We start from the raw sequence: 27335 nt of genomic DNA, 5'->3' as shown, positions 1-27335 counted from the left end.
ATTACCGTGTGTCCTCACGGGATTTTACCCTTGACGACGGCTAAGCAAGCATGCTTTTAAATTATGCCTTTATCGCTGTGACGAAGAAGAGAGACAAAAAACCTTAAAGACACTGGACACTAATAGTAAATAATAATAATAAGACTTGTAATGCGCACGTATCCACCCTGATGGGTGCACACTATTAGTAATTGTCAAAGACCAGTCTTCTCAACATATGCATAAAATAACAAACCTGTGAAAATTTCAATTGGTCATCGAAGTTGCGAGATAATAGTGAAAGAAAAAACACCCATTTCACACGAAGTTGTGTGCGTTTAGATGGTTGAGTTCGAGACCTCAAATTCTAAATCTGAGGTCTCGAAATCAAATTCGTGGAAAATAACTTATTTCTCGAAAACTACATTATACTTCAAAAGGAGCCGTTTCTCAGAATATTTTATACTATAAACAAACAGCTCCCCATTACTCATTACCAAGTAAGGTTTATGCTAATATTTGTTTTGAGTAATTACCAATAGGGTCCACTGCCTTTAAGCAATAGTGCCTAATGGCCACATCAAAAACATCCCACTGAGCTAATACGAGTCCATGCCCTTTTTTATTATTATGTTTAATTGCAAATTGTGCGTGCCCACGGATTCTGTTTGTGGACAGCATGAGGGAGGTGGGTTCCAAGATGGCAGCCCACTATATAACAACTTCAAGCGGGAAACACTTATGAATATGTTGGTACCTCGGAAAGGCGTACCGACGAACAGTGTCACACGTTATGAAATGTTCATGACTCTTTCATGCCATCGTGATGGATCACCCATCGCTTATAAGCAAGGTGGATTTAGAAAGAATGGGTTATTTAAAACGATATAGAAGTTTGCATTTTTGCTTTTAAGAATTTACGAACTCTGATAGTCAACAATCTGATAATATAGTGGTTATTTATATCCGTCTCAATTAATACGATGACAGTAACGTTAGATTGTAAGCTATTTGATTTTAGACACTCACTTGTTTTCACATGTTTCATAGACCATGTTGCTTTTTCGATGTTGGAAATTGGGCATTCTAATAATTTTTTGCAGTGAATGTCCCTGTACATCACTATTGGATATTGGACATTAGCATTCGTTTGCACAGTGAATGTCTACCTTGTACATCGATATTGGATATTGGCATTCCGATAGGTTTGTACATTGAATGTCTACCATGTACATCACTATTGGATATTGGACATTCGCATTCGTTTGCACAGTGAATGTCTACCTTGTACATCGATATTGGATATTGGCATTCCGATAGGTTTGTACATTGAATGTCTACCATGTACATCGATATTGGATATTGGGCATTCCCATATCGATATTACGAAGTGCAATAGAACTACGCCATTTAACGTCATTCACAAACGGATTTTACAGAATGTTGTTTTGACAAAAGAATATCATTATTATGTATAATAATTAGGCTTATCAATGAATGATTTTGATGTTTGTGAATTGTGCTCGAGTCATAATGCACTGTACGCCTACGCCTTTTCTTTCCAACGCGGCCCTGAAGTTCAATTGGATTAATGAACATCGTATTGTACCCTTCCTCCTTTCTGAAAAAAATGTCTTTGTCAGTGGAGGAGGTTGCATTGTTCCTTATTGAAAAAGATATCTCACCTAAAGAGAAAACATCAACAAAGCTTTTCTTTTCTTTTCCAACACGACCCTGAAGTTGAATTGGATTAATGAACATCGTATAGTACACCCTTCCTCCTTTATGAATAATTTCTTTGTCTCGGGGGGGGGGGGGGAGAGGTGCATCGGTCCTTATTGAACGGCAACATAATGAACAATAATTAGTGTTCTTTTGTGTAAAAACATATCCCATCTAAAGAGAGAACAATATTTTTGCCTTTCATTCAACAAAGCATAGTTCATTTGAATTGATTAAATAATGTGGAATAATGTCCCCACACGTAGATTCTGCCTCTCGATTGGTTTAAAGCAAGTCACATGATACCTTAATAAGTTGTATTGTTATACCGGAACAAAACTCCTCCCGAACGGGACGAACCATACCGTAGCAACCATTGTACATGCGCTGTTTACACGTAAGTGTCGTGTGGGCTGTTGGGCTGTTATGAAACAAATATTGACATCTTTTTAACTGCTATGATTTGACCTATAACTCACTCAGTGATCCCAGGAGTAATCAGCACTACCACAAACAAATAAAAGGTGTTACAAAACCTGTAATGCATAAACATACTTCCACCTCAATTTTGGTTGACAAAACAAAGTCATAAAATATGCCTTTAAAGACACTGGACACTATTGGTAATTGTCAAAGACTAGCCTTCACAGTTGTGTCTCAACATATTATGCATAAAATAACAATCCTGTGAAAATTTTGAGCTCAATCGGTCGTCGAAGTTGCGAGATAATAATGAAAGAAAAGAACACACTGTAACACATTGTCACAAGAATTTGTGTGCTTTCAGATGCTTGATTTCGAGACCTCAAATTCTAAATCTGAGGTCTCGAAATCAAATTCGTGAAAATTACTTCTTTCTCGAAAACTATGTCACTTCAGAGGGAGCCGTTTCTCACAATGTTTTATACTAGCAACAGCTCCCCATTACTCGTAATAATAAAGAAAGATGAAAGAAAAACACCCTTGTTGCACTTATGTCTGAAATCTTTTAAAATTCAAGTGAGAAATTACCTCTTTCTCTAAACCTACTTTTTTAGAGGGAGCCGTTTCTCACAAATTCGTATACTATCAACAGCTCTTTATTATACCCGTTACCGAGTCTGTTTTTATGCTAACAATTATTTTGGGTAATTACCAACAGTTTCAATTGCCTTTAAGAGATGATTCTTTTCGTGTGACTTCGTGTCCCCTTTGCTGAAAACAAAGTACGTTCCTCATCAGATATTAACGAGATTGTACGTTACTGCAGTATTATCGGATTTAGAAGTGATTCAGGGTGACATCAATCTTATTGTATGGGTATCCGACGGGTGTGCGGCACCATAATGTAGCCCGAGCCCTAAATGTAGCCCGGACCTAAATGTAGCCCCAAACATGCCCTAATTGTAGCCCGGACCTAAATGTAGCCCCAAACATGGTGCCACACAGACGGGTCTGTACAGTATTGATGAAATAGAAAGGTTTGCGGTAACACTATGTAATGACTATCTCTAATGAGTTGGGGGTGGTTCTGAAAAGAACCGTTGGTTTCAACTCCACGTTTCGATCAGTATGCTCTGGGGTCGATTTCACAAAGAGTAATGACAAGTCCTAACTTAGGACTAGTCCTAGGAGATATACAAACTGCATGGATAGTCCTAAGCTAGGACGAGTAACTGGTCCTAACTCGAGATAAGACTAGTCCTAACTCTTTGTGAAATCCACCCCAGATCGTCTGTTGTTCTCTCTTTAAATTGTTTTGTTAAAGGAAATGCTATATATACCTTTGGTTTGGGGGACAGTTGAGTTGGTTTGTATACTTTAGGCCTACATAAATGAAGATAATTATACGTGGAAACTAACCTGTGAAAAATTTATTTCAGAAGGTGCGAATCGCCGAAACGCAAGAGCGGTTTAGCTTGCACATGAAGAACAATCCGTATTGGAATACATAAGCTGAGGAACATTTCTGACAGCAAATTGTCACTGTAAAAGCTGCTGTACTTCTCAAGCTCTAACCAGGTATGTTTTTATTTTCATTGATGTGAGAAGTGGTTACCAAACGTATAAACATTCTTTTTAACTGTTTTCGTGAGGGGGGGGGGGGTGAATCATCTTCAGACGTGCACGATTAACCTTTTTAGAGAAGGATGTAAGACAAGATCTGTCCGGACGTAATCTTAGATTTGTTAAGATTCACTTTTGTCAAGCCGAAGCTTATACACCGACAGATTATTTTAGTTTAAGGTCGTCTTTTACTTATTCAATTTTTGTGCCAATTGTTGACGCTTTGACGAGTGTGTACTTCTCCCGCGTGCATGCATCAGCAGTGCTAGGATACGATCTCCTATAATTGCTTCACTTGCACCATTGAATGTTCTTTAAAAATATATATATATAAAACGCAAAATTTATGATTGAAGAACAAAAGTAGTCGGTTTCTGTTTGAAAACGCTTCGATTGAATGGTCCACACACTGCAAAAAACACTGGTTTTAGAATGTCTTTGGAAAGGTTGCAATGCAGACACAGTTAAGTATGATATTGTCCGAGGTACGTGCCATTCGTGGGTAGAATTCTTAGCTTAAAAACTTATTTGGTAACGAGCAAGGGAGAGAGCTGTTGATAGTATAAAACACTGTGAGAAACGGCTCCCTTTGAAGCAACGTAGTTTTTTAGACAGAGGTAATTTCTCACTGAAATATTTGATTGAATCAGAGACCTCAGCTGAGGTCTGGAATTCAAGCATCTGAAAGCACACAACTTGTGCGACATTATTATTCCCATTATTACCTCGCAACTTCGACGACCAATTGAGTTTAAAACAAATTACAGGTTTGTTATTTTATGCATATATTGAGATACACCAAGTGAGGAGACTGGCCTTTGCCAATTACCAAAGGTGTCCAGTGTCTTTAACAATATGCGGACATAATGAATACTTGGAGACCCTTAATATTGGTCAAAATTACCGCTGACTGAATGCATTCCGATGCACCCACGAGAATGCGCAAAATTCCTCACAAAGCATAACTCGTTTTACGCTGTTTTCATGAACAAAGTTTATTCCACTTGATTCGAAAAAAAAAAGATAGATCAATCAAAGGTTGCTTGGTTTTGTTTGTTTATCAAATACCAGAGGGCGTGAATTAAGTTACTCAGTCAAAAATACAAAAGTTTCAGACACTTCACTTATGCAATTTTATAAATATAATTGAATCTTTTGTATGCATCTGGAGACAAAAAAAACGGGAATAGAGTACCGAAGGTTTAGAGTTAGAAGAATGGTGGCTCTTGTGATCCCACTTGGATAGAACAAAAATCGTCTGAGAATATTTACATAAAACTTAAACAGTTTAATGGTGATAATCGTAGAAAACGTCCCTTGAAATGTTTCTGTCTGGAATGTCATATTTGATGAGAAATAAATGAAACTATTTTCTCGTTTGGATGTATCGCTCAGTGAGCGTTTGATTAATTTATATAATTTGGAATAGATGTCAAGCCAAATTTGTAATCGTTTTTTTACTATTTTCGCTTGGTCGAGGCGGCCGATCGATCTCAAGCATCTATAATTATAATCTAATCTAATCTAATCTAATCTAATGTTTGTCAGTTCATGCACATGGTGGATTAAACAAAAGGCTTACACTGCCAGCAATTGTTTTGTTAGCATAACACATTGTACTGCTCCTTTAACCAAAGTGAGCTCAAAGTATTCGGCAAGCTTCAACGAATTTCTCCAGTTGACTAACGTGCTGTGGCGGAGAAAATTCTCATAAGCACGATCCCCAAATGTGATTAATCATTTGATTATTTTCTATCCAATTACCCTGTTTTGAAAACTAATTAAGGAAGTCATTTCCGATTCGGTAATTCATAGACTGACTACAGGGACAGGAGCCAGTTTAATTTTGTTTCATTTTTGATAAATATTTGAGTTTTTATTTTTTAGCAAGACGTGCTCATCCAGAAATTCGCCTCCATGTAAACGATAAAAACGTGCACGATTAAAACCGATGTAAATTCCCCATGTTTGCATTTTTAAGACTACGCAGCGCAAGCGAATCAAGTGCCCCTAAACCCTTCGAGAACACTAAGAACGTGCGTCTTGCAATAGGGCTTTTAATATTTCCAGTTTGAGGGATGAACAATAATTTGTTATACTCTCTCATCGTCACGATTTAAGTATTAATTTAAAAAAAATAAATGCCGATCTTATCATTCCGTTGTGCGCTTTTAATCTGCTCCAATTTGTTTTGCCCCAAACTAATTTCGCCACTAAACTGTGTATCAAAACATGGTTGAAGATTTACCAGACACGTTCATTATTGTATATCTAAACTTTATCAAGAATGTGGGTCAGATTTCAAAGTAAGGCACTGGCGGAACTGTTCACTTTGAAGTCCTTCTGCAAAAAAAGAAGAATACGAAAAGATACAGAGGGACCGTCAGGCCTGTGGTTGAACGTATGATAAGAGACTTTTTGGGGATACGTGAATTATTTTTTGTTGGAAATTAGCGCACGCCCAGAGCAACATGAACAATGGAATTTTACTTATGTGTCTGCTGCCATCTAGCGTTCTAAAGGCTTCCCCTGTGATCTGTATTACATTTGCAGATTGGTCCCCCGTCTTTACGGACAGAGACAGGCAATTTACATGTACAATGATGTGTTTGTATAAACAAATTCATTTGATAAACGAATTGTGACGTAAGCTTTCCATAAACTGTACAAAGTCAATAGGAAACTATTAGGTGCGGGGACACTATTGGTAATAACTCAAAATAATTATAAGCATAAAACCTTACTTGGTAACGAGTTATAGGGAGAGGTTGATAGTATAAAACATTGTGAGAAACGGCTCCCTCTGAAGTAACGCAGTTTTTGAGAAAGAAGCAATTTTCCACGAATTTGATTTCGAGACCTCAGATTTAGAATTTGAGGTCTCGAAATGAAGCACCTGAAAGCGCACAACTCTGTGTGATAAGGGTGTGTTTTTTTTCTTCTTAACAGCAAATTGTCACAGGTTTGTTACTTTATGCATACGTTGAGATACAACAAGTGAGAAGACGGGGGTGGATTTCACAAAGGTAGTCCTAACTTAGGACTAGTCCTAGGCAATAAGAGATAGGACTGGTCCTAAGTCCTATCTCTTAGCATTGCCTAGGACTAGTCCTAAGTTAGGACTACCTTTGTGAAATCCACCCCCAGTCTTTGACAATTACTAACAGTGTCCAGTGTCTTTAATACCGGAAGAACACCAGTTTTAGCAGCGGGCACTGTAACAGTTTTATAGATCGATTTTCACAGAACTCAAGAAAGTACTAAGTGAACAGTGCTAACACATCAGTGTAAGAGTAAGAACAAAATTAATATTGTTTATTATATTATTTTATATTAAGACGTTGTGAGTTGTGTGTTGCTCCGCCTGAAGGGTGTCGAGCAGTTGCTTGATGGGTTTGTGATCTGTCTTCGATCAATTGATGCATTCACTTTGCAGTGATCTTGGTTCATTAAGTGTATTTTATTTTCATCAGTCGAATTTTCCAGCACTTAATGCACATCTAACAAAGAGCAACTTCTAAAAAAAACTTGCACCCTCGACCATTTATAGGCTGTGTGAAGTCTTCCTGATGCAGAATATTCATTCGATTCGTTCTTTCTTTTTTCCCCTCCCTCGTGAATCTGAACTTTTAACCTTCAGATAAATTGTTCAATCATATACCAGAAACACTCTGCCAAATAAAGCAAATCTAATATGTGGCTTCCAAAATTGCAAGAATCGCACACTCTGATGATGAAATGGCGTGGTTTATGTCAGCACCCATATTCAATTTAAAATTTGTTTTACACTGCTTACTTCCCGCGCTAATGAAATTGTTCAATATGCCTATAGTCCTCTAAACTTGACTTGCTAGCCAAGAAAATGGACAGGAGACAACATGGTAATCCACCCAACATGGTTATTGAACTGTGCATCCGTATAAACATTTAATACAAAATAATTATAGTATAATATCACTCATATCCGTCACTCAGTGACGCTCGAGGCGCTTCAACATTTGGTACTTTCATGCAAGGTATGTTGGGCCGCTTTTGAATGGTGACTGGGAGTATGTTTGTGAGACCTACTCCCTTTTACACATGACCATGTAATGGTTTACAAGGTATAATGCCGCAACCAATCAAACTAGGAACTACGGGGCGAACCATTCTTTTCGATAAGTACATTTTTTTTCGCGTGCGTCAAACAACACACGGGACCAACTGCTTTACGTCACATCCGAAGGACGCAGCAATAACGGTTTGTTAGTGTCTTGCTTGGAGCCATTGTACACTTTCGGTAAACAGTATTGTCCAAAGGCCAACACTTCGTGTATCACAACTTATATAATAACAAACCTGTGAAAATTGAGGCTCAATCGGTCATCGGAGTCGGGAGAAATTAACGGGAAAACCCACCCTTGTTTCCACACGTTTCGCCGTGTCATGACATGTGTTTAAACAAATCCGCAATTCTCGATATCGAGAATTGACAATTGTTTTAATGTTTTCTCAAAAAGTATAGCATATCATGGAATAATATTTCAAGTGAAGTCTTTCACCATTACCTTCTGTAAACCCTGTAAGTTATTTGTAAATATGTGAACTTTTAATTTTGTTTTTCTGTACCGAAAGTGTCTAATGGCTTTATAAGGAAATGATCGGAACCCGAATCACACTCTGCTGATCAGAAACACGTAGGGGGCCTACAAGAGCTTGAGTCCGGAGCCGGGTACTCTTACCCGCTCGGTCACATTTACGCAACTTAATCAATATTGCCCTTCGTTGATTCATAATCCTCCTTCAACCTATGCAGATATATCGTTTTTGAGTTAAACAAAAATAAAATAAAAAATACACATACCAAATAATAATGAAATGGCGAAACGTTGGTTGGACTCCGCCCAGCATGTACAAATTGGTCATCCACACGCAGAGAGCGTTTGATTGTACAATAAACGATGCTTTATTATAATCTTATTAAAAGTGTTTTTGCAAACGGCTCAAAATCAATATCATTTCACACTCCACAAATTTAATTCACATCGTTCAATTGAGAAAATACAAGCTGGGGACAAAACAATGGTCCCAGACGGTGGAAATGGCCGTAAGGTACGGGCATGGAACAATCGACTTTGTGAAAGCGAAGAGAATTCTATTCTGCGATGTCTTATGGCGGCCTCAAGAGTAATCAAGGAAAACCCATTGACAAGTAATTGCTCAATCAAACATTAAATATTGAATAATAATTTTAAGATGTCTCCAGCTTGCGTTTTATAAACGTAAAGGAGCACCCAAAGATGAGACGGAGATCGGCATTGGTTATACAAATATATGGATGTTCTTATTTTTGTTCCTTTGTTGGATGTGTTAAATTCGATATCGGTATCGTATCGTAAAACCGTATATAAGTTGTTAACAGTGTCGGCTTTTGAAGATAAAAAAAGGATAATAAATGTTTCTATATAAACCCCACTAACATTCAAAATATACTTAAAAATACCGGTTTCTTATAATGGACATTCAGTGGCGTAACTAGGGGGCACGGGGGCAACCCCCCCCCCCCCCCCCCATTGATAGCCGAAAATGTTGACTCAGTTGGTCATCGAAGTTGCGAGAAAATGATGAAAGAAAAAACACCCTTCTTGTTGGACGAATGATAAGATAAGAATAAAATACTTCTAGCTAAAAGTCTTAATGTGTTAGCGAGAAATCACCATTTGCTCAAAAAACTACGTTACTTCAGAGGGAACCGTTTCTCACAATGTTTTATACTATCAACAGCTCTCCAATGCTCATTACTAAGTCAGATTTTAAGAGTAATTACCAAACGTGTAGATAAAAATGAAAGCTAACAAATATTATCATGTGTGCACGATATGCAATTTGCGGCGTCAGTGACGATGTCTGTAATTATCGAGTGATATATCTTTATTATCATCGTCTCGTTCCCTCGAAATCTTGTGTTCCTTTATTTTCAAGGTAACAACATGTGTTTTCGAGGAAGCAACACTTTTTTGGGAGGTAACAAAATCTTATTTCGAGTGAACGAAGTTACTATGTTGAGGCATTGAAATACATGTTTTTTGGTTTTAAACCCCTTATCATTTATGGTGTTACCGCAAACCTTTACTATATCGTATTTCACTATGCACAGTTTCAAATCCTACTTATAAACCTGTTCTAGCTGGTGTGTTTATGTCGTTGCTGTTGTTTCCCCTCTACCTGTCGCTTCAGGGCCTCCGTACTCTCTGAACTCGTCAAAGATGTTTGCGTTTGCCCTTGCATTATTTGTTGTTTCGTCGAATGTTTTTATATCTGCTCCTGTGACTCACCTTATTAGTGAAAGGTGGTTTACCCAAACTAATGTATTAACAATATTTGTAGGAAGGAAGATGATTGCTGTCCACCACCATTCCAGCTCTGTGGTGATTTTTGATTTGTTTTCGCCTTCGCTTCAGATTATCTTATACAACATTTTAAAGGCACTAGACATTACGGGTAATTACGGGTATTTGTTAGCATAAAAACTTAATACCTGCTAACAAGCAATGGAGAGCTGTTAAAGGCAGTGGACACTATTGGTAACTGTCAAAAACCAGTCTTCTCACTTGGTGTATCTCAACATATGCATAAAATAACAAACCTGTGAAAATTTGAGCTCAATCGGCTGTAGAAGTTGCGAGATAATAATGAAAGAAAAAACACCCTTGTGACACGAAGTTGTGTGCTTTCTGATGCTTGATTTTGAGACCTCAAGGTCTAAACTTGAGGTCTCGAAATCAAATTCGTGGAAAGTTACTTCTTTCTCGAAAACTACGTCACTTCAGAGGAAGCTGTTTCTCACAATGTGTTATACTATCAACCTCTCCCCATTACTGGTAATCAAGAAAGGTTTTGTGATGATAATTATTTTGAGTAGTTACCAATAGTGTCCACTGCCTTTAATAGTAGAAAACATTGTGAGAAACGGCTCCCTCTTAAGTAATATAACGTAGTTTTAGAGAAAGAAGTAATTTTCCATGAATTTGATGTCGAGACCTCAGAATTAGATTTTGCGGTCTCGAAATAAAGCACATGAAAGCACACAACTTCGTGTGACAAAGGTAATTTTTTTCTTTCATTATTATTTCGCAACTTCGTCGAAAACTACGTCACTTCAGAGGGAGCCGTTTCTCACAATGTTTTATACCATCAACCTCTCCCCATTACTCGTTACCAAGAAAGATTTTCTGCTATAATAACAATTTTGAGTAATTACCAATAGTGTCCACTGCCTTTAACACTTACGTTTGAGTAGTTGGCGACCAGTTGAAGTTCGTAGTCATCCAGTATACCGTCTTGGCGATTGACGTCATCCCTAGCTAACTCCATTGCACGGTCAATCCCAATCCATGACCCGCCTGGGTTGATCATCATGATCGGAAGTGGTATCTTCGCGGCCCGGCACGTACGGGTCGCCAGCCCCGAGAGCACGGCCGCAATCAACACGGCTGACACCAGGGTCCGACTCGTTACCGGAGTCCGGCTCGCCACGATGTTAGAAAGACACATCTTGTCATCAGCAACCATCTTCGTCTCTGTTGTCCAGTCACTGTTTTCTTCGGGTTTTTTTTTCGAGTGTTTGGTATAAGGAACACAGTATCCAGTCGTCAATATTTCAGATTTGACGAAACTGAAAACAGTCTTGTCTGTTTGCTATAAGCTGACTGTTCATCAAGTAGACTTGTCACTGCTTTTTGAAACTTGATGTCTTTTCACAATCCATTAAAGGGGAGGGAAATATGAACAAGTTAAACATTATATAAATTTGTGTCTGTTTACAGATTTGTTTAATTTTTTTTTTTATTTAAAGACACCCTTTCTTAATATCACTATAACTGATACGAAGTTGACTCTTTTTATTATATTATTAATTAATCTCATTGATATTATGTAGACTTTCAAGTGTATTACTTAAGCAGATAGGCGTCGGGAACCCCTTTCGTTGAAATGGAACATTCCATGTTCGTATTGGATTCACGCAACCATACGCCTGTGAGACGGTACTCAGTATCTAGTCTACTATTCCAAAATATGACATAATAAAAACTTATTTTTTTCGTGTGGGAGTATGATTATGATCGGAGGTGCGTTTCCGTGTTATGTATTAGACACTGGGCACGTTTAGTAAGTACTCGAAATTTATGCGCATCAAACTTACTTGATAGTATAAAACATTGTGGGAAACGGTTTGCTCTGGGTGTTTTTTCTTTCATCATTTTCTCGCAACTTTGATGACCAATTGAGCCCAAATTTTCACTGGCTTGTTATTTTAAGGTTTTGATGGGACACACCAAGAGAGAACACTCTTTGACAATTACTAAACGTGTACCTTCCCTTTAAGAAATGTTTATGTGCTTATTTTGGACAGTATTTGTGCTAATAAACATGCTTTGCTAAATTTGGCCCCGGTCTTTGACAATATTACCAAAGGTGTATGTGCCTTTTCCCCTATTTACTGCGCGTGAAGTAGGCCATCAATCTTCTTTCATGTGGATTCGTCCTGCCTTTGAATAAATTCCCCCTCTCACCCCTTTCGAAAGCTAATCCACTCTCTTTTTATCTCCGTGATTACCATGGAGCTATCGTGATTACTAATCGGGAATATAGCAGATACTTATAACAGTAGGAGATTGAACTTCACTGCCTTAAGATTTCATCCCGACCTGTGGGAAATCACTTTCAAGTGAAGCGGGCCGCGTGAAGAGTTTAATGTTTTGATCATCTTACGCTGATGGAGAGATTGTTATTATAACAAGATCCTCTGCCTATAAAGTTGTTTGTCGTCCTTTTATATTATTCGTTTTAGGAAGAATCTCAAGGTAACACTCAGCATGTAAAGTAAATATCTGGGAAAAAGGGGGGGGGGGGAAACAATAACAACTCTTCATCCAAAATACATCAAGTCGGAAGTCAACAACCCCCAGGTCACAATATTGGTCACATTTAGTTTTACACTGATACCCTTTTTGGGGCTTTCAATATAAAAGAATAATTTGTGGTCCTGAGTTATATAACGAGTTCGACGCTCTGTCTTCTCACTCATGCACCCTGATTGGCGATACTGATTGATGTAGTCACCGGTAGAGGGCGCAGCTTGACTGTTGGTAGGACTGACTCAAAGGGACTGAGCAATACATGTGTGTGCGTTCGATTAGCTTCCCTGGGTCGACCCCGGTCTGTCCCCGGTTCGTTCTGATAGCTTTGACGTCATTCCAGGGGCTCACCCGGTTCAGTCCCCAGTGCCCTGCTTGTAGAACGTGTCACTTTGAGGCTGGTTTTACAGGTGCATGACGTCACCACGAGAGGGCGAGTGATCGATTAGATCTTGTCAGGGGCTCACCCGAGTTAGCACCGCGGGGTCGACCCAGGAAAGCTAATCGAACGCACCCTGTATATGAGCCAGATATTCGTGTGATGGGCCTACAAAATCTTTGCTCCAGTAATTCGTGAAGCGGGCGGTAATTAGTGGTGCCGTATCGGCTAGGAACGTTAACACAATGAACGTAGCCAATCAATTACTAATCGCACACTCGATCAGCAGAGAACTAAATACACACGAACAGGCGCAACTAAATCTTCCAAAACAATGAATGTAATTAAAAATAGTCTGAGCCAATTGGGAATGCATCCCCAATTCGTTTACGTTTTGCAATTTGTATAAGTTTTGCTATTTCCCATCTTATCTAAATCATTTACTGTAGACGTCTTATATGCTAAGTGTATAACGAGATGTAACTTAACAAAATAAAAAACCGTGATATTATTATTATGTTGGTCTAATTTAAAATAGTATTAGCCAAGGGAATAAATACATTTCCAGAAAATGTTTTTTTCCCCCATGTTTCGTCTCTAAAACCATGAAAACCCAGCAGGGTGGATACGTGCGCATTTCAAGTCTTATTATTATTATGATAGACGACTTTATGCAACTTAAACAATACCTTGGTCCATGATGTGAAGGCTTAGTTAAAAAATAATCTTATTAAATCCAAGGGAATGAAACTTATTATATTGCTCCTGTCCCAATGTCTCCAAAGTTACTAAGACTGTTACTGAGACTGGCCTATTAACAGAAACTTACCAGCCAAAGGTTTAAAAGGTTTACTTTATCGCAACCACAGATTAATTGCTTAGCAAAGAAGTTTGCTTAGCAAAGAAGTTTGCTGAGATTCTCTGTCTAAAAGCTTTATGAGATTGGGCCCAGCCAAAGTCCTTCGCCGGAAGGTTTAGGTTGCAGCCATTATTTAGCCTCTGCTGCTTTTACCCCCACCCCCACCCCACCCCCGGGCCCCGACCCAGACCCTATTCCAAAACACACGCACCCTTCCCCGTCCCGGTGTGGCAGTTTCAGTCTTCCGCCGTGTTCAGTTTTCCGGGACCCAGTACGGCACTAAAAATTGACATTACTTAAACAAAAAATACGAGGATAATAACATACTGAATTTTGAAATTCTGCAGTAATAAGGTTTTAGACTCAGCTGACGTACCCGGGTAACTGGAATCTTTAGCCAATTATTTTTCCCCCGCCCCCTGTGTGATAACTAATTTCACATTCGAATAGGCCCTGCAGGGATCCTATTTTCAGAATATCCTTCATAATAGTTGTTAATGTCATTCAGAATGGTCAAAATATTGTGTATTCGTTGTGATTATCCAACGATTATCTTTTGTTTGTTCTTTTGTTTGTTCTTTTGTTTGTTCTTTTGTTTTTTGGGGGTGTCGGACCTGATCTTATCTCCATTCTTGTCCTTGCCCACACCTGATAAAATCATTCCCCCTTCTGCTCCCATAAACCTGACAAATCTGTCATCTTCTAATATTTACACCAGATGGGGACGTTCCAAGTTGAATGAAGTGTCTGGTCAGATCACTAGAAATGGGGTTATAGTTATGAAATTCCGAGAGAACATCTGCATTCGACTCCAGCGAGCCAGTAATTCAATGAGTGCTTCAATCAATTTATCTGCGGGGTCTGTTCACGAGTTCAGTTCTCGAGGAGGACAATTAGAGATGATTCTATTTTAACTTCCAAGGCCTGCGTATTATGCTTAAAAGCATAATAGGCAGGCCTTGGAAGTTCTGAACGCAGTGATTACGGTGACCACAACGAAAAAGGGGAACTGATAGCAAAATAAAAGGTTTCTAAAATGAAATCAGCAGTTTCAACGATGGTTACGAGGGTTCAGGGTAGACAACCTTTTGCCATGTATTTTTGCGCGAAGAGCTAGTCCTAAATCATTGTAGGACAATGTTTTTGAGAAATCGTTTAAAACCAGCAGCAAATAATGTCAATTCAGGAAATTATGAGCATAAAACCCTACTTGGTAATTAATAACGGGTAGAGGTGGGGGGAGATGACTGGTTTCCACTGAGAGTACGAACGTTTGGTTAAAATTGCTGAATTTGACATAAATTCGGAATACCGGACACTTCGGCACCTTGCAAACTCGGCACCAGCAAACTCGGCACCTCTCAAACTCGGCACCCACAACCTCGGCACCTTGCAAACTCGGCACCCACAAACTCGGCACATGCACAACTACAAACTCGGCACCTGGTTGAAAACGCTCGATCTGCCACGGTTGCAAACTCGGGAAATTAATTAAATAAATCCTGATCCTCGTCGTGTGTCGACGGGTTCGACGACGTATCGACTATACATACAATAATTATTATTCATTTTTTCACTGTCATAGTGAGGTCGCCCAAATTTTCAAAGATCTATCAAATAATCATTAATAATAATTAGGGCGCCCTTTTAAAGACGTTTTTTAGTATTTTTGGGGAAACATTTGCACGAAACTTTGATCAAAAACATTAAATTCAAATTAAGGGTACTGAAATGTCGCTGCCGCCGCCGTGGTGGGGCAAAAGTCCCCCACGGCCGACGGCCGCCATGTAGGCAAATCTCAGGCTCCCAAATCACACACGCTTCAAAATCAAAAAGTCGATCATTGTCAACCAAACGTTAACATTTTCAAAGCTCATTACATCAACAAATAGCGATGCACTTTCACCAACATGTAAACAAAAAACAAAACAAAAACCTGAACGTGCGGACGTAAAGTTTTCGGCAAAAATCTCCTATGCCAATTTTTTTCAAAAGTTCGGAAGCTGTTATGGTCTTATAAGCTAGCATAACTACTAATTATTTTAACTGAATTCAAGCCAGTTTTTATGGTGTTAAGTACACGTACTTAACTTGTTTTAATACTACTCTTCGGGTGGTATGTGCTGTTGTGCCGAGTTTGGTTTATTTACCAATGGTTTGTTGGACCAAAACAGGCCGGTGCCGAGTTTGTTTGCTGCCGACATTCTTGGTGCCGAGTGGGTGCCGAGTTTGCGAGGTGCCGAGTTTACAAAGTGCCGAGTTTGCTGGTGCCGAGTTTGCAAGGTGCCGAAGTGTCCGGTACCCTAAATTCGAGGTGAAATTATATATATTAAGTATATTTTCACTGTGTATCCCAACGTTACATTAACAAACCTGTGGAAATTTGGGCTCAATTAGCCCTCCATTCCAAAGAATATTAGTCATTGCAGGAAAATGATGAAACAAAAAACACCCTTTACTCAGCAGATAATGTGTATGCTTTCAGATGCATAATTAAGGCTTGGGTACGGAATAACATTTCTCAAAAACGTTGTGATAATGTGAACCCCTTTTTTTAATGTTTTTTTTTTTACGATTTCCAACTTTAATCCTTCAACTTTACACATGTAGTTATTTTTATTCACGTCAGACTATCTTATTAATAATTGCCAAGATAATGATGCACAAATAGCGCCGAAAATAGTGCGAACATAAACTGCAGTTTTAACTCACCAGAAATGCCCCGCTGGCACTTAATAAAAGAAACCTTAGAAACATCGTACATTACTTTCTTCATATTGCACCAAAACTGATTTTCTTCGCAAATGCAGCTGTAAGTGATCTATCAGTCAATTGCTATGCTGGAGAATTGCTATGTTAGAAAATTAACGCAAGCAAAACCAATCAATTAGTGAACTATTGTATTTATTCCGTAACCATAAGAACCGACGCACATAAGACTAGTTCCCACGTAGGGGGCGCCAACATTAGTCTGGTACCCATACTTCGTGGCGTGCTTTGAGGTTACTGAATTATCTGAAATCTGACTGAAATGCCATTCACCACACACAGTACCGAAGCACCTGTTGTTCGTGCATGCATAACAGCAAATTTGATTGTGGACGAAACGAAAGGTAGAGTATATATTCTGGCCGTAAAACTACTTCTCTTCGTATATATTGGAGTTAATGTTCTAGCCAGGCTGTCAATTTATGTTGGTGGGGAAAAGGAAATGCAGTGCTAAAGTAGACCCAGTTACTGGGGCTCTGGTTTGATTTTTTTTTAACATTTTCAATTTGATTTTGACATTAATTTTGTACTTTCGTACTGACATTTGCATTTTCGTACTACTATACCCGTACGAAGTGACTTGGGTACGAAGTGACTTGGATACGAAGTGACTTGGGTACGAAGTGACTTGGGTACGAAGTGACTTGGGTACGAAGTGACTTGGGTACGAAGTGACTTGGGTACGAAGTGACTTGGGTACGAAGTGACTTGGGTACGAAGTGACTTGGGTACGAAGTGACTTGGGTACGAAGTGACTTGGGTACGAAGTGACTTGGGTACGAAGTGACTTGGGTACGAAGTGACTTGGGTACGAAGTGACTTGGGTACGAAGTGACTTGGGTACGAAGTGACTTGGGTACGAAGTGACTTGGGTACGAAGTGACTTGGGTACGAAGTGACTTGGGTACGAAGTGACTTGGGTACGTACGAAGTGACTTGGGTACAAAGTGACTTGCGTACGAAGTGACTTGGGTACAAAGTGACTTGCGTACGAAGTGACTTGGGTTCAAATCAAAGTGACTTGGGTTCAAATTATAGTGACTTGGGTTCAAATCAAAGTGACTTAGGTTAGGTACGAAGTGTTTTAGGTACGAAGTGACTTGAGTATGAAGTCACTGGGGTATGAAGTGACTGACATTCTGGGTGAATTAGGCTACCCTAAATTACTGCAGTAGTTTTGACTTGTTTTTATTTCAATAAACAAAATTGGAAAAGTTTCCGTATGGCGCCACCGCTTTTTCATTCGATATCATAATTTTTAATGTATCAAATTTACCTCTATGAGATCCCTTTTTCCTAAAAATGAGTGAAAAGGTGGTGGCGCCATACGGAAAGTTATCCAAAGGTTTCAGTAACCTGTAAAAAGTGTATTCAATTAAAAATACTTTGAAGTTTAGTTGCAATAATTGTAGCCCTCCATCTGGCGTCGAGATTAGGGCTACGCTTATCGCAACCGGTCGCACTAAATACCGACAACTCACGACAACAATTTTTAAATGCACTTTAACATAACATTTGAACGTAATTCAACCGTTAAATATGTGCACAAGAGTCATTTGCATGTAAATCACTTTCAAACTATTGAAAAAATTGTATTTTTAACTGTAAAAAAAGGCGTTTTTTACCCCGGATTTAGTAACGAACGGAAATATTTGCCATGTTGTCTTTCGACATACTTGGACGACTCTATTACACCGCAGGGGGCGAGGTAATTTCTGAGGGCTATTTTTTCGTTTTGTCTTTAGCTGCTAACTTTTTCTCTATGGTAAGTAACTAAGGCGCCACTCTGGAAATTCAAAGTTAAAAGGGGAAACTTAAATATAATATTGTTTAAACTTCATGAAATACATTTAAAAAGGGTAAATAATCATCTTGCATATTGTATCACCCCTGCGGTATAATAGAATCGTCCAAGTGCGTCGAAAGACAACGTGGCGGATATTACCGTTCGATACTAAATTCGGGAAAAAAACCCACTTTTTTTTACAATTAAAAATACAATTTTTTCAATAGTTTGAAAATGATTTGGGTGCATATGACTCTAGTGCATATATTTAACGGTTGACTTATGTTAAAATGTTCTGTTCAAGTGCATTTAAAAAATTTTGTCGTGAGGGGTTGTGAGTTGTCTGTATTTAGTGCGACCCATCGCAACAAGTAGCTTTTCACTTTGACATCAAATCAAATTCTGAAAGAAGTGATTTTGGGGATGATCTTCCTAAAAAATATTATATATTGTGTCATCAGAAATAATTTTCTTTTCACGAGAAGGCATAATAATAATAATAATAATAATAATAATAATAACAATAATAATAATAATAATAATAATAATAATATTATAAACACTTAAATAGTGCGCCGGTATCCACCACAATAGTAATAATCACACTAGCCCCACTTGTGTGGCCAAGGCTAGCTGAATCCTTAGCCACATGTCCATACCATTTCTTTGTGCAGCTAAGAAATATATCAACAAATGTTGTATGCTGGGCATTGCTGGCGCATCCCCTACGAGCCACTCGGCAGTTTAAACCGGCTGAATGTGTTCACCTAGCTCTTAGCTTGCTTTGTGTGTTTTGAATAGTTGAACAAATAAAATTTATAATCACACCAGAAACACTATGGATTTTAAGATGATGTACCAAGTCAGCAAGATACATTACACTTAGCCATTGCTTCGTCCTTCAGATGGGACGTAAAGCTGTTGATCCCATGTGTTGTGTATAGTTACTTCTTATTCTTCGCACCACACAAAGCTTCAAACACCATTTGAGAATAACCTTCTCTAGTGCCTGTTTATTTAAACAGATCATCGGAGGGATGAAAGCCGTTGGTCTCATGTGTTGTGTATTGCATGTAAAAGAACCCAGTGCACTTATCGAAAAGAGAAGGGGTGTGCCGGTGTTCCTGGCTGTGGCTGCCGTATGTGCAGAGCACTTACAATACCTTTTAAACCCTTACAAGGTGCTAGATAATTGGGTCTCAGAATTCATCACTGTAATAACTTATCTTTCTGAAAAGTTGTATACATACTCAGCCCCTTGAGTACGTTGTTGGTAGATACTTGAGCTATATTAAGACTTCCGTATTATTATTATTAACTAACTGAAGATATTTTGGTTATCTTGTGAATCCAGATCACTCGTTGAGTCATGGGTTGCGGCGGCTCCAAGTCGATGCTCGTCCCGTCTGGAGCCTCGGACTACAAGTACCTAGTGCAGGAATCATGGGATAAGGTATCCAAGACGGTTGACTCAAAGAAATCTGTGAGGACATTGGTGATAAAACGCTCCGGATGGAAGACAGTTCGCATCTTTGTCTCGTCCACATTCAAAGATTTTCATGCAGAGAGAGAAATACTTGTTAAAGAGGTGTGTATAATAAGAAGACAGTACTAGGTTCATAAAGACAGCGGACACTATTGGTAATTGTCCAAGAGCAGTCTTCTCACTTGCTGTATCTCATCAAATGCATAAAATACCAAACCTGTGAAAATTTGAGCTCAACTGGTCGTCGAAGTTGTGAGATATGAATGACATAAAAAACACCCTTGTCACACGAAGTTGTGTGCTTTCAGATGCTTGATTGCAAAACCTCCAAATCTAATTCTGAGGTCTCAAAATCAAATTCGTGTAAAACTTACTTCTTTTTGAAAACTACATCACTTCAGAGGGAGCCGTTTCTCACAATGTTAGGTTTCTGCCCATTACTTGTTACCAAATTAGGTTTTATGCGGATAATTTTTTGGAGTAAATTACCAATAGTGTCCACTGCTTTTAAATAAGGGAATCAATGTGTGGTGAAGAGGTTTTCAACTAGTGGTTTAATCCCAACGAGGCCTGGTTCTTGATAATTTACCGAGACGAAGTCGAGGTAAAATATAAAGAACCAGGCCTCGGGGGGGGGGTTAAACCACTAGTTGAAAACCGATTCAACACACTTTGATTCCCATTCTTAAATACCTTTTCGATCAAAAACATCATCATTTTTGGGTCAAAAAGTGAAATAAATGCAAAAATTATAATTTTTAAATTACTTCTTTAAACACAAATGATTTTGCGTAAACAACTCCTTATAACGGAATGCTGTGGGCATCGCGTGATGTGGCACAACTGTTTCAGCCGTTGCTCGACCAATAGGAATGAAGAAACTGTCTTATAAGAACAGGTGCAAGGTCGCGTGTCACGCTTATGAATTAACACTTTTTACCGGTCATCAACAAAAGGTTTATGCACACCCACGTGACGCGCTCTCCACCAATAGGAGTAGAGAAACTGTCTTGGGTATTTATGAATAGTTTTATTAGGGGCGTCATTAAGTACTCTGTATTTTGTACTTCAAGGTACACATGTGAAGCCATGTCACCAATGACAGCAAATGTTATACAAATAATGAATGTTTATGAGTGCAGTGCATTATGGTGCAAATATTTTCATGAGTTGAAAGATGGAATGTTCTATTCAACGAGGCGGAGCCTAATTGAATAGAACATTCCACCTTTCAACGAATGAAGATATTCTCAATATTGCACAAATAACAAACATTCATTATTTGATTTACTGTATATAACATTCAAGTAGATCTTTGTCATTTTGATGGGAGGATACAACTTCCAAATTAAACATAGCGTAGGCCTTGACAGTTTTTTAATTGTGAAATTACGTGCCGTTTCTTTTGGTTCGGCCTGTTGGATTTAATAGTGACTATGTGCGTTCTGTAGCCGTATTTAGTTTGTGCCTTGCAGGAAATACTGCTGCATTGGCAAAGACACGCGCACGCAGTGATGTTTTTACTCACCGTGCAATAGTACTTTTCGAATGGAACGAAAAATGCGCGGTGGGTGACGTAGCGTGCAATAGTACTTTTGTTTGCTATCATGTGACGGTTAATCCTCCAATCAAATGGCAAGGATCTGCGTAGATGTTATATAATAAATGATAAACAATAACGGCTACATCAGTAGTTTTCAAACTGTTGCTCATAAAATGGAGAAAATGTACACTATGAATGTTGACGTGCACCAATGCAAAGTGAGAATATTCCAAGAGCAAAGAACTTTTCAAAATTCAGATACCATTTTCCCTGTGTTTATAAGTAAATATTTTGTCGTCCTGAAAGCTTCCTGAGGCACGCTTCGTGTCAGCTCCGCAAACCGTACCACATTTATTTTGTCAAATAACACAATATTTACTGACCTAGGGGACCATCACGAAAGCATTTGGACTCAACTGTTGAGTGTTTGGACTGACCAGCCGCTATTTTCATTTCATTTGGTTTGGGGAGAAGGGACTGCAAAAAGTTCACTCAGCAACACAGGGAAATCAAACTATAAATTAATACAAATACGCAACAAAACTGTAAAACAATTTCAGTTGATTTTGGGGACCGGGGTCAACAAAATATTTACCGGCTTAGCCGTAAGTGTTTTTTACTCCCCTGCCAATGTGTTGATTTGTACTTGAGGGAGTACCAACGGCACGTTCAAACAGCGTCACATGGGATTCAAAGTGCAGGCGAAGTCAATCGTGTTGATGTGCAGTATTTCTCCTGTTTACATCTACATCAGCCATAAGACCACATAAAATAAAAAAAATTGATCGTCCCTGCCCGACTGTTCAAAACCCCCCGACCACTTTTTTTTTTTTTTTTTTTTTTTTCATGTCTGGATATCTCTTTTTATTTTTACTGCCCAGATTTTTCAGCTGATATTTTTTTCAAAATTTACAGGTTTGAAAAGATGTTTAAAGAAGGTTTTTATTCATGTTGGCAAAGCAAGAACAATTCTTCAAATATTTACTTGGGCTACACTGTGCTTAGTTGTTTGAAAAAGTTTACAGAAAATGTCATCTAGGAGTTAAATTTGTTTTACAAAACTATTGAAAACATCAAAAACACACAAAACCTCTGTTTTATAGTGATTGTGATGATTTCTTTATCCTTGATTTCATATTTGGCATGTCAAAAAAACTTAGAAGAAAAAAAACCTCCCTCCTCCCCCATCCGCAAAAAAAAAGGACGATCGACAATTTTTGTTTTTAAGGGCCTAATTCTACAAACCCCTCGTATTTTCTTTCGGACAAATAACACATTATTGGCTCAGGGGTCTACAGGTTAAAGTGTTGATTCAGTCGCTCGTTGACTGTTTTTATGGATTGCGTTTGCCAAGCGACGACTGACAAGGTCAAACTGTGAGATCACGATACATGTATATGCAAACTAGATCAATGGTGGTCTCAGCAATTTGTGTTTTAAATATTCTTGGAAAATTAACAAATTAAAACTCCATACAGAAACAGTGAAAACCTCCAACCAAAACATTATTTTCTCTCGCCCTTTCCATACTTTGCCTCTGTCCTATTTTGTTTTATCTTGTTCAGTAACAACTGTTTGTGGATTTTCAAAATATTTTTGCAAGGGTGGATTTCTCAAAGAGTTAAGACTAGTCTTATCTCGAGGTAGGACGAGTTACTCATCGTAACTTAGGACAAGCCATACGTTTTTAATATCTCCTAGGACTCGTCCTACATGACTCTTTAAAGACACTGGACACTTTTGGTAATTGCCAAAGACCAGTCTTCTCACTTGGTGTATCTCAACATACATGTATGCATAAAATAACAAACCTGTGAAAATTTCAGCTCAATCGGTCATCGAAGTTGCGAGATAATAATGAAAGAAAAAACACCCTTGTCACACGAAGTTGTGTGCGTTTAGATCTGAAGTCTCGAAATCAAATTCGTGGAAAATTACTTCTTTCTCGAAAACTGTGTCACTTCAGAGGGAGCCGTTTCTCACAATGTTTTATACCATCAACCTCTCCCCATTACTCGTCACCAAGGTTTTATTCTAATAGTTATTTTGAGAAATTACCAATAGTGTCCACTGCCTTTAAGAAATCGACCACAAGTCCTGCAGTCAAACCGCTGGACCAATGTAACCACTATCTGCCCAACAAGCACCAATAAGCTTTCCCGAGTTAGTTTTTAATTCCTACCTTCTGTTTCATTTTATTTTTTCTGACCACCAGGTGTTTCCAGATTTAAGACAGTGGTGTGAAAAGCGACGTCTTCATTTGGTTGAATGCGACTTAAGATGGGTAAGCAATAGATTCACTGTTTTTAAATTAGCACCCTGAAACTAACACTGGACAAGAATGGAGTTTCATCTTTGAAAGAGCAAGGCCATTTTCATTTTGCAAAGGGCACTTTCATTGGAAAATCTTAAGTAAGTTGAAAGTTCTGAAGGGGCACTAAGGCCAAGAGCAGGGGCAACAGAGGCAGGCTGACTGGATTTCCGGCTTAAAGCCGGTATTTTTAGTGTCAATGCATGTACATGTACATGTATGTAGGATGGCATAGTTGGCTTGTGCATAAAGTGCTCACCCCTGTACCAAGGTGACCCCGGTTCGATTCCCGGGCAGGGCCACATGTGAGTTGAGTTGTCGTTGGTCCTCTGCTGTACCACGAGGGTTTTCCATCCCGTTTTCCTTGAATGGGTTGATGTGGCTGGCAGCCAAAGGCGCCCTTGCATGCCTGCTTCTCGAACACATTGTAGCCGTGTCCTTCGCAATTCATCTTTTAGCAGCGAGTAAGGATGATTAGCCCCCCAAGTAACCATTATGTAGGCATGGGTATCATCCATTAGGATGCCTGTATGGCTGGTACACGTATAGCGTTAAATCGGCTTGAAATGTAAATCTATTATAACCCTTTCAACAAGTCTGGTTTCCCTGTCAACTCTTAAACAGCACATACTACATGTACATGTACATGTACGTGTATCTGCTGCACCAATGGAAGACACACTCGGGTAAATGGGCTCTGACTAAAAATTGCTGTCCAAGTTCCTTAGTACAGTGTTTGTCGTTACGTATGGATTGCCTTCCTTTTGGTTACACAATATTTTGATCGCTCACTTGCATTCAGAACCTGTGTTTGGCCTTGGGAGTGTGCAGTGTACACAAACAAACACTTACACACGCAAGGATGCGTGCGTGTTTCCCTGTTGCTTGGTAACCCTGGTGCCATAGCAATGACTTGACCAAGAGGGAACACCAACTGATCACTCTCTGGCAATTCCCACAAACCAAAAAAAGATGTTCACAATCTCATTCATTTGTTTTGTTTGTTGTGTAGAGGACAAATATGATGGTTAGAATTGTTTTATTAATTTTTTTTTACAATTTATAATGTTGTCTTCATTTCTTATATAAAAAGTTATGATAGATCGCTTGAAAATAATGATATGAAGTGAATTGTTCAATCAACATTTTAGATTGATTCAGCATGTGTGGCGTTATTTAATTACAAAAATTCATCTACTGCGCATTTGTAATTTCACCAAATAATAGAGAACAGAAATACAAAGACAGAACTGCCAATTGGAAAGACATTTTGTAGACAATAACAGGCAACAAAACAAAGTTCACTATACAAGTAATTGTCTGTGATCCCTTTTCTAAAAAAATGTCACGTTAAAAACATTGTAGGTTGCACCCCACTATGTCAAAACATCCGGTACATGTAAGGCCAAATAGGATGTAAGGAACAAGGATGATCCTAACTGTTGAATGGATAATGCTGTTCCCCATGGGCGAATAGGTCTTTTTGATCGCCGGTGCGGATGGGAGTAATAGTGAATGTCACATGAAGTAAGTTCCACCAATCAAATGACTTGCAAGGATCTGTATGTCAGTTATATAATAAATTATAAGGCCCTCATCCTCCTCTTTTTTGAAAAATCCGGATGATCTGCTGGCATTTTTTTTTTTATTGGCCCTACCCTTCTAGAAATACTCTGCTAGGGTTGACACGTCAGGCCATTAACTATTTTTTACATAAAGCATAGTATACAGTGTATATAACAGACTTACAAATGTATAAAAGCTTGTTTGGTATGAGTGTTGTGTGCAGAGTTTTTCAGGCACGATGTTCTTCCTACTTTCGTCTGCTTTCTGATTTTAATCCCCCTTTAAAACAATTTAAAAAATGTTATTAAATGAAATGTACCTGATAATGCTCGCTAATCTCTCTTAAAATTAATGGTAATAAACACAATTACACATTTTGTAATGTGGTCATGGTTATGGAAAAATATATTTATTTTATCCCCAAAAATGGAATCTGAGAAGGTTACTGACAGTAACGTCTTTCAGATTTTGTATTCCAATTACGAATAATCTTAAAGAGAGTGGACACTATTGGTATTGTCAAAGACCAGTCTTCTCACTTGCTGTATCTCAACATTTTATAATGCATAAAATAACAAATCTGTGAAAATTTGAGCTCAATCAATCGTCGAAGTTGCGAGATAATAATAAAAGAAAAAACACCTTTGTCACACAGAGTTGTGTGCTTTCAGATGCTTGATTTCGAGACCTCAAATTCTAAATCTGAGGTCTCGAAATCAAATTCGTGGAAAATTACTTCTTTCTCAAAAACTATGTCACTTCAGAGGGAGCCGTTACTCACAATGTTTTATACTATCAACCTCTCCCCATTACTCGTTACAAAGAACATTGTAAGGTTTTATGCTAATAATTATTTTGAGTAATTACCAATAGTGTCCACTGCCTTTAAGTTGATAACCTCTCTGGATATTTGGCAATGTCTTAAAAGCGCAACCTCCTTTTGAAGAGAAATTTTCACTGGTTAGTTTTATTGTAAAAGAAGGAACATTACAGAATTGGTCTTTGCTAACAAAACAGTTGCTGGGGTGGATTTCACATAGGTAGTCCTAACTTAGGACTAAGTCCTAGGCAGTGCTAAGAGATAGGACCAGTCCTAAGTTAGGATGAGTTAAGACTGGTCCTATCTCTTAGCATTGCCTAGGACTAGTCCTACATAAGTTAGGACTACCTTTGTGAAATCCACCCCTTGCAGTGTAAGCACTTTATGTAATCCACCACCATATGTACATAAACTCCTGTAGAAGTTTGAGATCGATCGGCCATCTGGGTCACGAGAAAATATTGAAAAACCGATGACAAATTTTGCATTGCATCGATGCCCCCCAAAAAATGAACAAAACTCTCACTGATCGATAAACTCAAAACGCGAAGTTAGATTATTATTTCTAATCAAATATGACATTTCAGACAGAAATATTTCAAGGGATGTTTTCAGCTATCGTCATCATTAGACCGTGTTGGTTTTATGTAAATCTGTGATCTTCACGATTTTTGTTTCTTACCAATTCTTTAAATGTTGTGTATTCGTGCAGAGTCCTTCAGGAAGGCTATCCTTTCTACTTTAATCTGATTTCTGATTTTTTGTCCGCCCTTAAATGACAAATAATTTAAATAGCCTGAGACGACATGGGGCTTATGACAGTATAATAATGAAGGACAGGCATTGTTATAAAAAAAAATTTTTTCAAGAAGTGCGCAAAATATCGCTAAGTGAATTTTTTATTATACCAAATAATGATATTGTGGACATCAGTTTAAAGGTATTATACTGGATTGGTTGAGCTGACATATTTTGTGAAAATAATTAATGAAATATACATAAACTAACAAATTTGGGCTTAGCGACACTGGACACTATTGGTAAATGTCAAAAGTCCAGTCTACTCTCTTGGTGTATCTCAACATTGTATGCATAGAATAACAAACCTGTGAAAATTTGAACTTGACGGGTCGTCAGACTTTCGACATAATAATGGAAGAATAAACACCCCG

The 27335-nt window shown here is 38.4% G+C and overlaps 2 protein-coding genes across 3 annotated transcripts in view; one reads left to right on the top strand and one right to left on the bottom strand.

Annotated features, from left to right (window-relative positions):
* The window catches only part of LOC139946214 (gamma-aminobutyric acid type B receptor subunit 1-like), a 31270-nt gene extending 19972 nt beyond the window's left edge, over positions 1–11298 (bottom strand). Inside the window, exon 1 of the mRNA XM_071943834.1 lies at positions 11017–11298. Within this exon, the coding sequence (XP_071799935.1) occupies positions 11017–11298 (282 nt within the window). The remainder of the gene's footprint in view (positions 1–11016) is intronic.
* Positions 11299–16925: 5627 nt separating this feature from the next.
* LOC139945978 (telomerase protein component 1-like) overlaps positions 16926–27335 on the top strand; it is a 43796-nt gene continuing 33386 nt past the window's right edge. For both annotated transcript variants that reach the window (XM_071943541.1, XM_071943540.1), the window contains exons 1-3: positions 16926–16995; positions 19792–20025; positions 23682–23750. In XM_071943541.1, the coding sequence (XP_071799642.1) occupies positions 19807–20025; positions 23682–23750 (288 nt within the window). In that variant the 5' untranslated portion in view covers positions 16926–16995; positions 19792–19806. The remainder of the gene's footprint in view (positions 16996–19791; positions 20026–23681; positions 23751–27335) is intronic.

The sequence above is a fragment of the Asterias amurensis genome, chromosome 13 (genome assembly GCF_032118995.1).
Source record: "Asterias amurensis chromosome 13, ASM3211899v1".
In the NCBI taxonomy this organism is placed as follows: Eukaryota; Metazoa; Echinodermata; class Asteroidea; order Forcipulatida; family Asteriidae; genus Asterias; species Asterias amurensis.
The sequence above is the reverse complement of the archived record's forward strand: the minus strand, read 5'-3'. Positions and strand labels throughout refer to the sequence as shown.